This window comes from Physcomitrium patens, chromosome 11 (genome assembly GCF_059467195.1).
Source record: "Physcomitrium patens ecotype Gransden chromosome 11, ASM5946719v1, whole genome shotgun sequence".
In the NCBI taxonomy this organism is placed as follows: Eukaryota; Viridiplantae; Streptophyta; class Bryopsida; order Funariales; family Funariaceae; genus Physcomitrium; species Physcomitrium patens.
In genome coordinates, this window is record NC_143420.1 from 12,103,770 (window position 1) to 12,115,680 (window position 11,911).

At 39.9% G+C, this 11,911-nt stretch overlaps 2 protein-coding genes and 1 long non-coding RNA gene across 3 annotated transcripts; 2 read left to right on the forward strand and 1 right to left on the reverse strand.

The window, feature by feature from the left end:
• Positions 1–254: 254 nt before the first annotated feature.
• On the reverse strand, positions 255–3,557 carry LOC112288427 (uncharacterized). Its single transcript, XM_024532581.2, has 7 exons — positions 3,418–3,557; positions 2,843–2,944; positions 2,500–2,583; positions 2,187–2,240; positions 1,566–1,802; positions 1,120–1,431; positions 255–964 (listed from the first exon to the last, which is right to left on the reverse strand). The coding sequence occupies exons 1-7, from the start codon at positions 3,490–3,492 to the stop codon at positions 608–610; spliced, it is 1,221 nt and encodes a 406-aa protein (XP_024388349.1). The 5' UTR covers positions 3,493–3,557; the 3' UTR covers positions 255–607.
• LOC141045912 (uncharacterized) lies at positions 2,953–3,783 on the forward strand. Its single transcript, XR_012218487.1, has 2 exons — positions 2,953–3,211; positions 3,421–3,783. It is a non-coding gene; the product is annotated as an uncharacterized LOC141045912 (long non-coding RNA).
• A 2,695-nt stretch (positions 3,784–6,478) lies between these two features.
• On the forward strand, positions 6,479–10,485 carry LOC112288872 (uncharacterized). Its single transcript, XM_024533557.3, has 4 exons — positions 6,479–7,718; positions 7,870–8,125; positions 8,295–8,487; positions 8,875–10,485. Exons 2-4 carry the CDS (start codon positions 7,978–7,980, stop codon positions 10,046–10,048), a joined length of 1,515 nt encoding a protein of 504 aa, XP_024389325.1. The 5' UTR covers positions 6,479–7,718; positions 7,870–7,977; the 3' UTR covers positions 10,049–10,485.
• Positions 10,486–11,911: the final 1,426 nt, after the last annotated feature.

Consider the following 11,911-nt stretch of genomic DNA (forward strand, 5'->3'; position numbering starts at 1 on the left):
ATATATATATATATATATATATATATAGATGTAATTACATACATGTAGGTTGCTTCAACCAAAAAATTACAAATGTTAATAATAAGAAATTATTATTAATATTATTAAGTTTTTATTTTTGCAATTGTCCTTACATGTTGTTTTTGTTGAGTTATGTATATCTATCATCAACAAATTTTAACTTTGAAATTTTTTTTAAGTGTTATAATTTATTTTTCTATATAATAATTGTGAAAGGTCAAAAATCATCTTCATTCATGAAAATTGGAATTGGAATTTTATTATTTCGAAAGGAAAAAAAATATTCGTGGTAAATTTCAAAAGGTTGCACATTTCAGCTTGAATGAAGGAAAAAAAAAAGCAGTATTATAGAACCCATGTATGGAGCATGACATGGCAACAATAGAACATGCTTTCGTATGGAATCGAACCCTGCACCGCTTAGAGGGAAACGCAACGAATGACGGTGAAAACGGGAACATTCATCCAGACATAGCGGCAATGAATTGTCAGAATTATTACGGCATGCACAGTCAGCAAGCGTGGTGGGAAGGAGTGGGCAAAAGCGCGAGAGATACGGTCGGGATGAGAGAGGGCATGGAGGAGGCTATGGAGCGGGGTCGATGTCGGTGGTGAAGGCGAGGTAATTGACCGTTTTGTTCTTCATGTCGTCGTATTTGGCGCACAGCAGAGCCACCTCGTAGGGCTCAATGTAGAGGTTCAGCTGGCTACTCAGTGCCTGTGCGAACTGCGTGTAAGTGACGTGGCCTACCGCCCCGATGCACATCTTCGGCTGCGCGAAATCCTGGAAGGAGCCGCGCACGTAGATCCTGCGATTGTACATCTGCGTGCGAATCTTGCGGATGACCTCCTGCACCGCTCTCTCTTGTTTCTCGTCCAGCTTCGTGGCTCCCATTTGGAAGCGCTGCGGGGTGAGGCCCTCCAACACGGGCACCTTCGCCACCTACATTGCACGACCCCACAGCCTCCTACGTCAGCTCCACACGCGATAATGTTCATGCATGTATGCATACTCTTCTAGAAACAAACTAATGAGCAAAAGCACACACACTCACACGCATACGCCCGCAATCACACCGGTTTTTGTGAGGGACAGACCTCGCGAAGGGGAGTCTTTTCGAGCTCTTTCAGCGTGTACACGGTATCGATTTCATCGCAGAAGGCGGTCCAGCAAACGAGCAGCTGGGGGTCATCGTTCATGCAGTACTGATCGCAAACGGCGCGCAGCTCAAGCGGGGTGACAACCAGCTTCGAGTTGTCGATCGCAGCAGCGAATTGCGAGTCCAGGATGAGGCGATGCCGCAACGGATCGTAGTCCCTGAAAAACTCCCGGATCCGATTCCGGTTCTTATACACCTGCACCTTGATGTGGTTCAGCGCGTCGTCGACATTGTATCCATCGGCACGGATCTGCCACCGACACCGCCACCCCCGTCCCACAGTTACTACACGGGATTAGAGCAATCGCGGTGAAGGGTCCTGACCGTGTAGATATATAAATATATATATATATATTAGGGTGGGTTTCAACCATCACTACTCACCTGCCAGGCTTTGATGAAGAGTAATTCAAAGGCACGGTCATGGGGGATGCTGGCTCCAATAAGGAGGTAGTACTGTGCAAGATCTGAGTGGTACACCTTCTGAAGGAGCCCAAAGGATTCACTCAACCAGTCAATAATAGCCTCTTCGGCTGTCTTTTGTTGCATCATGACCGCAGGATGCACCTTGAGATGGTACACATCCTTAATCCGATCCAATGTCACATACCCCACTAGGTCCTTCACCCCCCAATGTTGTGCCCAAACATACATTTAGCATTCAAACACATGAATTCTATGTAATTAGTCCACTAGTCTTCTATGCATGGTCTTTGTTTTCCACAAAATTCTCACACTCTAGGAATTATGTGATGATTGCATGGTGTTTTTTAATTGTTTGCATGCATGTAGATTGCAAATGGGTACAAATCAAAAACATAATGTGGCCAAGGTTTTGAAATGCGGGTATAGGATAGAAGATTAGTTCTATGTGTTTTGTTTCATGGTTTGGTGCAATTTGATTATATATGATTTACAATGTTCTAGTTCTTACATGTGCATATGTATGTGTGAGAGTTTATGTACATAAATATAAATATATTACATTTCGTTAGTGTCACAAACATGATCAAGTTTCTTCCAAGCAGCATCCACCAAGTTTTGTCTGAATTTAGTGAGCTGCACAGTTCATGGGTTATAAACAGACCCTTCACAATTGCAGTTTTTCATTTAAAAAATAATAATATGGTCATTTTAATACAAATAATGAAACATAAAATGTTCCAACAACATGTATTGCTGTTTATGAAGTAAATGTATTGATTATATTTGTATATGAATGGCAAAAAAAAAAAAAAAAAAAAAAAAAAATTATGGCACTAATCTTGATTAGTAAACAAAATACAATTTAAATATATGTGATGGAATTGATGCATACTGTTCCATGTACACAATCCATAAAAGTTCCAAAGTGGAATTCTGTCCCACATGTTGCATGTGTTCTCATTAAGAGAGCAAGTTCCTACAACACACATACATGTTAGAAGAGTATTTACAGCACAATCAATAAATCAGCACAAGATTACTAGACAAACAATTGATGGCTTTGGAAAATCCCAATACTTTTTAAACACTGATTCATCATTTGTCATCTCAAAATCAACCTTAATAACTTTTGACATTCATTAGTGTGTGTGTATATTTATATATATATATATATATATATATTCATACACACACATATGTACATGATTTTATTTATTTATTTATAATAAAAGCACCTCTGGATTGAGTCGAATTCCAGTGAATCTCAAAAATTCTTGCCATGTAGCAATATCAAATCTTCTATTGCTGTTGCATTTCTTGTGAAAGTTTACAAGAGCCTGCACTTTTTTAAATAATTCATTTATATAGAACTGTGATGCAACAGGTCTTGTGAAAAAGAAAATAAACATACTTTGAAGAGGAACATTGAGAAAACAACAACATCTTAATTAGTTCTTATTTTTTTATATTTTATTTGGGCATAGACTTGGATCTTTTATGCTCAAATATGATATAGTGACTTTGATATTTTGTTTCTATTCTGAGTATAAAAATAAAAATAAAATGAAATAAAATAGCACAAATGCAATCAAAACAATACAATGGTAAGTTTGAGTCAATTTCACAAAAGGTGTTCTACAAACTTCACATATGTTTAATCAGCCATTGTCTGTTGATCTGGTACTAACAAGACTTAGAATTAGGGTTAGGATTTTATTTTTATTTAATTTTGATTTATTTTCTGCTATTTTGTGTTATTGCTGCTGCTGCTGTGTTGTTGATGTGTATTGATTATTTCTCCATGACTCACCAGGATGCCTTTGGCTCCAAGGCGTTGAAGCTGGTCTCGGATGCATTCATGGATGAAGAAGAGTGGGAGCACCATGATTCTGGAATTAATTTAGCAAATGGAATGAAGCAAATTCAGAAATAAAGAGGATAGGATCAATTGAACCACAGAAAATAGGAGGAAAGAGAATAGAAACTAAGGAAACAGAAGAGGAGGAAAACCACTCCAATGCCCTCTCTCAATCCTCATCTCCTCCTCTTCCTATTTACAAACTTGTGTTGTTGGCCATGGAAAACATGTTTATAGACAGCAACTTGGAGGTCTTTTTGCTGATTAACAATTGCTTTGATTTCAATCAATGAGAAGACTTCTTTGTCACTTTGTCTTATACCTAAGCTTCCTTAATGTATATACATTATAATATATACAATTCTGCTAATTCTACTCCTTTGTAGATAAATGCCCACTCCTATTAATCTTCCTTCCTTGTGAGAGCTTTGTGGTTGTTCCCCATGTGATTCATGTGCTGCCCCCCTTCCTACCATGGGAACTCATTCCTACCACTGGAATGTGTCAAACAACACAAGCAACAACAATGAAAAGAGAGAAGAAAAACAAACATGCAAAAAGAAGGTATTTTTTAAATCGGGTCCCTTGCTGTGCTTCATGCACAGTATGCTGAAGCTAGTTAATGTTTTGTATTAATATGCAATGTAATTATGAAGTGCATTGCAAACAGTGTATCTAAGAATGACACAATCATATTTGAATATTGTCACATAATAATGGGAAGAGAAAGAGAGGGATTAAATTTATTTTAAATAATAATAATAATGCTATTACAAAGAAATACAAAATGCAACTATGTGAATCTCATTGTGTTTGTTTGAGGCATGTATTTAAGATTAAATATTTAGATGTTAAAAACAAAACTACATATGTATATTGTACAGAATAAGAATGAATATAAATAAGCTTTTATAATTTATTTATTTATTTATTTTAATAGCCATCGTAATTTTGAAATTGAGACTCAACTAATGACATTTTCATGTTACGTTTTTAATCATTAAATACCATTAATTATTTAATAATTATTTAAATTAAAAGCTAACTTCTTTAGGTTCTATTACCAAGTAATGAATTTTTGGTTATTTTATTACTCAGGTAAAACAATCAATTGGAAATAGATTGTATGGATAGATAAATAAAATAAAATAAAATAGAAAAGGCTTTGCAAGTTTACCAAAATTGTTAAATCTACGTGGTTTGAAGTACAATGGATATTGCCATACAATAATAAGTGCACAACATACAATTGAATGGCAACAACCACCACTTACTCGTTTTATATGGTTTTGGTAGGTAGAACTTGTTATGAATTTGCATTTGGGTGGTTGTTATCTGTCTCTTCTTTTTAAAGCATGTGGTATGAATGTGACAAGTTGTAGTAATAAACAATTAAAAAAATGATGGAATTCTATATCATATATGCCTATTATTATCTACAATAATATTTTAGTAATTAAAGAATAATACCAAATGTATACATATGTTATCCATAATATATATTGTTCATAATTTGTCACCATAAAGTAATTTTCTACAAATTCAAAATTTTATTTCTTAAGATGTATTTATTTGATATTCATAACGGAATACAGCTTCCAAGTTTTAAGACACTCTTTTACATGCTGGATTACAACACAATAAAATTACATGAGTGGTACATCTTCTGAGAAAAATAAATGAATAAATAAAATCATGTTCAAAAACTGCTGTGCAATTTTGGCAGAAGGTGAAATTACATGGGACTTATTAGATTTTTGCCTAAGTTAAGAGCATGTTGTAGTTTGAGTCACCAAAACCTAGCAATTTATATTGACTTTTAAAAAGATTGGAAAATAAAACACATAATAAAACTACATTAATCATACAATGTCCAGTAATGAGAATTGATTCTGACATATTGTATACATGATTTATTTATTAACACATGAAATCTTTTAAAAGACTCAATTCTTATAGTGAATCTTTATTAATTTTTATTAATCTCAAATGTTACAAATGTCTGCTCATATTTTGCAATCAACATGAGATTTTGAATGAAGTTGTGTCTTCAATCTCTGTTACATGTCTCATGTGCCAACACAAACATTCATAGAACTACTTCTGACTATGTTTACCTATTCAATTGTTAAAAAATTCTACAGTAGATTTATTTGTTTTGCTTCAATATTATAAGCAAGGAAATATGAAATGGAAAGAATGGGGGGTTTCAATATATGGGCTTTTTGAGTGATATTTCACCCATGATGCAAGCTCAAAGTATCCTGTGATATTTCAAAATATCACGTCATACTTCACCAAATCACCCATCTCACAAGATGGGTGATTTTGAAATCAAAATATAAAAAGAAGGGCAGGTCAAATATCAAAAACCATGTCACTTGCCTTAGCTCTCATCCCTCTTTGACTTCATACTAGAATGTAATAAAATTTGAATGGTGATATTTTGGATTTGATATTTCAAGTGGTCCTTAAAATATTCAGTGTTGAATCTCAGTTATTTGGTTCTGCATAGTGCTGTGTTTGCCCTAATGTCACAAAGTTTGATGTGATAAAAGAGATGACATTAATTTATCTTATTTTTATTTCTATTTTTTTAATTTTATTTCAAAAACAACCCACAAGAAAGATTTAACTTTTGCAATGCCAATTCCAAATATGACTCCTTTTTCATGCATTTACAACTTTCTCCCCTATCCCCAAATACATTAAAACCCTTGGAGTAAGGACACGATATCTCTGCTTTATTCCAGAAAGTCTTAAGTCTAGTAGCAAGAAACCCTGGGATGTAAAAATCGATGAAAACAGGCACACACATATCATCACCTTATGCATTCATCCACGGCCATTCATTCGTCGACCGGAGCGAGGTGGGTCTGGGCGGAGTGGCCGAGGTCCGCAGCGAAGCAAGCAGGCGCGGGGGAGATGGCAACGGGGAGTGAGGGAGGGGATGATGCGTGGATGATCGTGGTAAAGGAGGACGGGGGGTGCACGTCGGAATAATTTCGAAACGTGATCCGAGTTCACATTCTGAGCAGCAGCAGCAGAAGCAGCAGTAGCGGATGGCGTGGATGGCATCGGAGCGATAGAGGAACAGTCCCATCTCACTGCAAATTGCGAATTGGGCACTGGTGCCGCAGCACCAGCCAACTTAACCTGAATTGCTAGGAATAGCATTCCCGCTCGCACAGCCCACGAACTTAGCGCTTTTCTCGATGAATGACTTGGATCAGTTTTCTGATAGATAGATCCAGGATGACTCTTCATTCTAGGTTTCTTTGTGTTTTTTATTTTCTTCTCTTTGTTTCCTCCCTCTTCCTTCTGATGAGCAACCTGCCTTTGATTTGGCTAGATACATATCTAGTTTTTATTTATTTCCTTTTTCATTCCGTTCGTTTCCAGAACTCTCGATTGTTTTTGAAAGTGGAAGAGTGAGGCAGTTGCCGTAGCGAGAGATAGAGCGTGTGAGTGTGTGTGTTTGTCTCTGTGTGTGTGTGTGTGTGTGTGTACAGGTGCTCATTGTGGAGCTCTGTGGGAGGATTGGCGTCAGGATGTCAAGTGTGAGGATCAGCTGAGGTTTAATCTAGTGTGTGTACTAGTTTCAGTTGTCAGGAAAGTGACGGGAACTATCGAGAACAAGGACCGTTGCTAGTGGTTTTTTTTGATGTGGTGGTGCTGCTTTTATGCGCAACTGGAGCGCTTTTTCTGTAGTTCTTTGATGCGTGCGAGATTTTAGTTCAGTTCTGACTCCTCATGAGCGAACCCGTTGCGACGGAGGACTTCGAACCTCTTAGATGGTCTAGGTGGAGATTCAGGCAATTCGGAGAGTGTCTGTGTGACTTTCTACGTGGGGTGTGTGGTGCACGAAGGGGCTCCAAGTGTGCGCGAGTCGGTTTACAGGTTTCACGGATCAAACCCAGGCCATGAATGCCGTGCTTTTAGAGTGCTCGGACGAGCGGCATAATTTGAGGCCCGCGTTTCGCGGAAGAAGGGGTTCGCAAGTGAAGTGCAATGTGGACCCTCGCACCTTGATTGTAGTTGTAGAGGTGTGATTCCAAGGACCAACTGTGCTGTGGATATGCGAGTGCGCACCAGTTGGTGCAGTGTGGGATATGGATGGAGTGATCGGAATCATTGAATCCGAGCTTCCTGCAGACAGTGCCACATGTTACGTAGATTGTGGGATTTTGTTTAGAGCCCCTTCTTCCGACGTTGCAGCATCATTCTGCTAGACTTCGTCGAACTCTTAAGCGGTAAGTGAAAATGTTCAGGGGCAGGCCTCTCAATGAACCGTTTTGAAGGGTCGGAATGCTCAAGATTCCGACGATTTATTTATTTATTTATTTTGTAGGAATTCGTTTTCACATATCTTCTCATTGTATTTACACAAATGGTATGTCCCAGAATCAGCCGAAATGAGTTAATGCCACATCCTCGAATACTTGAGCATAGACCAAAAAAAAAAACGGCAAAAAGTTGAGCATCACCGAAGGCCGTTGACTTATCGAAACAATGCCGTCAGTGGAAGATTGTGAGGATGTGGTGGCAAGGAGGCAGGAGCGCAGTGAGCCAAGCCCTAAAATGCCTCCCTCTGGACGGTCTAGGTCCACTTCAAGAAGCAGTAGAAGGAAAACGCTAGATCCGTCAATGCTGACTTCAGGTGCGCCGACCACCTGGTGCCAAAAGTAGTGAAGGGAGCTGTTGGACGTTTTCGGTCGGCCTGTTTTACAATGAGTAGTGATCTCTTGGTTCTCGGAGATGCACCCGAGATTTTGGGTATAGTGAGGCGTGTGAACTCATTTTTGACGGAGTGTCTACACCTTGTGCAGGGAGAGGGCAACCAGTGCCTCAAGTCTCGGAGGTCGGCTGTGGATGTAAAACCTGGAATAGGATTGGTTTGGGAATCGATGTATCTTCAACATCAACCTCCGATTCTCGCAAACATCCGACTTCTGGAGACAAGACACCTCCTGCTTCTAAGGCCGGCAAGCTTCCGAAGTCCGTCAGTGGCATTTTCTCCCGGTAAGTGCATGTCCGATGATAAGCGAACAACTTCCTTTGCGTTATTACCTTCGAATTTGTATGATATTCACAGTGAGAAGAACAGAATCGATGATACTGCGTTCTACGCATGGCGTTAATATTGTGCGAACGCAGTGAACCGTGTTATCTTAAGTCACACACAGCATCATTGGATTGTATAGGCTAAGGTAGGCTGAGATGTAAATTCAGCGAACGGACAAGCCTGTCACTTTCAACATCAATACTTGGAAATGTTACGTTTCAGGACTAGGTGTCGATTGCATGGAAGATTGTAAAGAGTTTGATAAGCATCAGTTGGAAGTGTACTGGTATACATTTGATAATTTTTGAGTGCTCACTTCAACTTTTTATTTTTTTGGTGTCTAGACGGACGTCCAAGCCTGCATCACCCGTAGCCGCAACCTCACCAAAATTCGAAGAGCAGTGGTCCAGTTTTCGAGAACAGCATCAGCAAGAAATGAATGAGATGAAACAAATGTATAGTGCTTTGCAATCAATGTGTCAAGAAATCAAGACCTTCACCTTGCAATCCCAGGGGTCCTCACCACCCTCAAAATACTGCGAAGATGACTCGGAGTCCTTAAAAGCTACTCCGCAGAAGGTGATGCTGCCAGCAAGAGCAAACTCGGTCGCAAGCGAGAAGAAACGCCCTCCGCGAGAGAAAGACGTACCGACACCGCGAAGGGCGAAGTCGGCTCCCAGAACACGAACGAATGGTTATCCTGTGAGGGACATGAGCAGCTCTATGAGGCTCCAATTCCTCAAGACGCCATGGACCGACCTCACAACCTCTCTCTTCGAAGAGATCGTGCAGGTGCAGAAAACGTTTCTACGGAGCTTCTGCCAATCACTGTCCAAACATCGCGAGCAGAGCATTTCAGTGGAGGATCTCCAGGACAATCTAAGGCCGAAAGACGTCGTGAGTTCTTTAATCGCCCGGTTACTCCCCCACACTTCCTTCGCCAAACCCTGGCACTTGAAATACGCGTTGGAGGCCTGTGTAAACAGACTCGTTCTAGGGGACTTCGGCAGCGAAAGCTACGGGCTCTCCTCGGACATGTCCCTGTTGGACAAACAAGGCGCGCCTCGGATGTCATCGTGGGACGAGTACGAAATGCTGGCGTTGCTGAGCCCCACAGACGCGATCAACCCTGACAGCAGAGTGTACCACGAGAATTTCCACATGTTTTGCAACAGGAAGTTTCAAGCGATTCACGATGAGCTGCAGTGGTGGGAAGAGTGGCCTCAAACCTTGGTGGAGGATTTCCTGGAGGCCATGAAGCATGTGTGGCGGGCGCACAAGCTGGCCTACTCCTTCGACCCGCCCGCTGCCATATACTGCGTCAAGACGTCCACAGCTTTCGATCCCAAGTACATGGAGACTCTGGATGTGCTCACCATGCCGCAGTTCGATGCCTCCGTCTTCTCCTCCAAAGTGGGATTCATGGTGACTCCGGGCTTCCTCGTCAACGGCCAGGTAATCAAAAGTCAGGTTTACCTGATGCCGAAGATAGGACTCCTCTGCTCCCCTTGCAAGTAGGCTCCCTCCGCTCTCCTTTGCCTCCCTCTCCTTGCTGAGCAGCTAGGGTTCCCATCTCTAGGTTCTCATGGTATAGTAGTAGTAGCAGTACTGGTACTGGGAAGCAGTAAGATGAGCTCTCTCTCTTCTCTCTTTTGCTAGTCTGTGCGTGCGTGCTTGCTTGCTTGCTAGCTAGTCTATTGTATTGTAGAATTGTGGGAGGTCACCTCTGCAGATGCGTTGGGGTCTGTGAGGTTTAGGATTGTGGAGGAATAGGGCAATGGAGCACTACTTCATTCCCATTCTGCATTCATTCTTGCCCTGGCAATCTGGCATTGCAGAGCCGGCAGTGCTGCCAACCCTAGCGGGATGGTTTATTTCTTTCTTTACCGTACCGACTTGGGCATTGTGGTTCCATTTATTAAATTATTAATTTATTTTTCTATCTATTTATTTCATTCACACATGTATGCAGATTGTATGTACATATGTGTGTGTTGGGCCCTGTCATTGTTGGCCCCAGAGTTTATTAGGAATCCCTTAGTTGAGTCAGATCTACTGCTTATCCAAAGAACTGTATGATTTTCCATTCGGGGTTCCAATTGAGCTTGGAATAAGTTACAAGAGGTCTCTCAATTGACACACGTGGGTGTTTCCCCTCTCAAACGTTTTGAAAGTTTTTGACTTTTTTTCTTTTTTTCTTTTTTTAATATATATAATCATACTAAATGGTTTTAGAAGCATGTGACAATGATATGAATGGGGAGTTGGCCACTATTCTGTGGTAATTTCAGATCAAACTGTTCCCTGCGTATTAAGAAACTGGAATATACTAATTACAATCTGATACTATTCACTGGCATGAATAACACATACTAAAAACATCTTCCTTCCTCAGCAATATCTTTAAGCTGGGTGTAGAGATTGAAATGCTAAGGCGTTGGGAATGGAGTATAATTAGGGATGCAATCCTTATGGATATATCATTTCAAAGTATCACTCCATCTATAGCATGGTATTGCATTCTTAGCAGAGAGCATTTAAGATTGAAACTTAAAGTTTTTATGTATTTATTTATTTATAAGAATAGCACTTGTGGTTACCAATGTCAAAGAATGAAAAACCTTCTTTTACCTTTGCAAATGAACAACTTTTGCACTACTTGTCATTGTAAACAAAGTTGGTGAACTATAAACATCAGCCATTCTATTTTATTTCTTTGCCAGGTTTTATTCATTCTTCCATTGTGTCATATTGAGAACGTTTTTTCAACAAAAAAGTTAAGGTCAATAAACAAAGTGAGAAGAGAAGTGCAAAGTGAATTAATTAATAGAGAATGATAATTAAATATTCATGTGTGCAAAACTTGTAATGTGTAGGCTTAATTACACCTTCAACTTATAAATCCATGATGAATTGTTTTTGTTATATTTTTGACTAGTTGTGAAAAAATTTGATCTACAAATAATAAATTGGAGGTGTTTTCGTAACTTATGCAGGGCTTTCTACAAATTAAAAATTTATTTGATTTTGGCCAATGAGAAGGCTTCTTTAGTTATTTGTCTTATACCTAAGCTTCCTTCATTAAATAGATGGAGGCACCTTTAATCAGTTCAAAACTGGCGTGGAATATGTCTTGTAAACGAGCTCAGGATTACAATTCTGCGCTGAATCAGTCGCATCGTCATGTGCAAAGGGGTCACAAATCAGTGTGGAAGTGGCAGCGAGGGAGACCGATTCCAGCTTTCTCCTCTCTCTCTCCTGGAAGGGAACGGGGAACGTCGAAAGGGAACGAACGGAAGGACAACACAGTTTCGTCAGCAAGACACGGTCATGCACAGCCAGTCGGTCACTCATTCACCCTCTCGAACTTCTGGGATTGTT

Coding starts and splice junctions, on each gene's coding strand:
- LOC112288427 (XM_024532581.2), bottom strand. CDS start 3,492: ATGGTGCTCCCACTCTTCTTCATCCATGAATGCATCCGAGACCAGCTT. Junction 1,803..2,186: donor CTTGGAAGAAACTTGATCAT/GTTTGTGACACT, acceptor TGGGGGGTGAAG/GACCTAGTGGGGTATGTGAC. Junction 965..1,119: donor AAAAGACTCCCCTTCGCGAG/GTCTGTCCCTCA, acceptor CGTGCAATGTAG/GTGGCGAAGGTGCCCGTGTT.
- LOC112288872 (XM_024533557.3), top strand. CDS start 7,978: ATGCCGTCAGTGGAAGATTGTGAGGATGTGGTGGCAAGGAGGCAGGAG. Junction 8,126..8,294: donor TCCGTCAATGCTGACTTCAG/GTGCGCCGACCA, acceptor CACCTTGTGCAG/GGAGAGGGCAACCAGTGCCT. Junction 8,488..8,874: donor GTCAGTGGCATTTTCTCCCG/GTAAGTGCATGT, acceptor TTTGGTGTCTAG/ACGGACGTCCAAGCCTGCAT.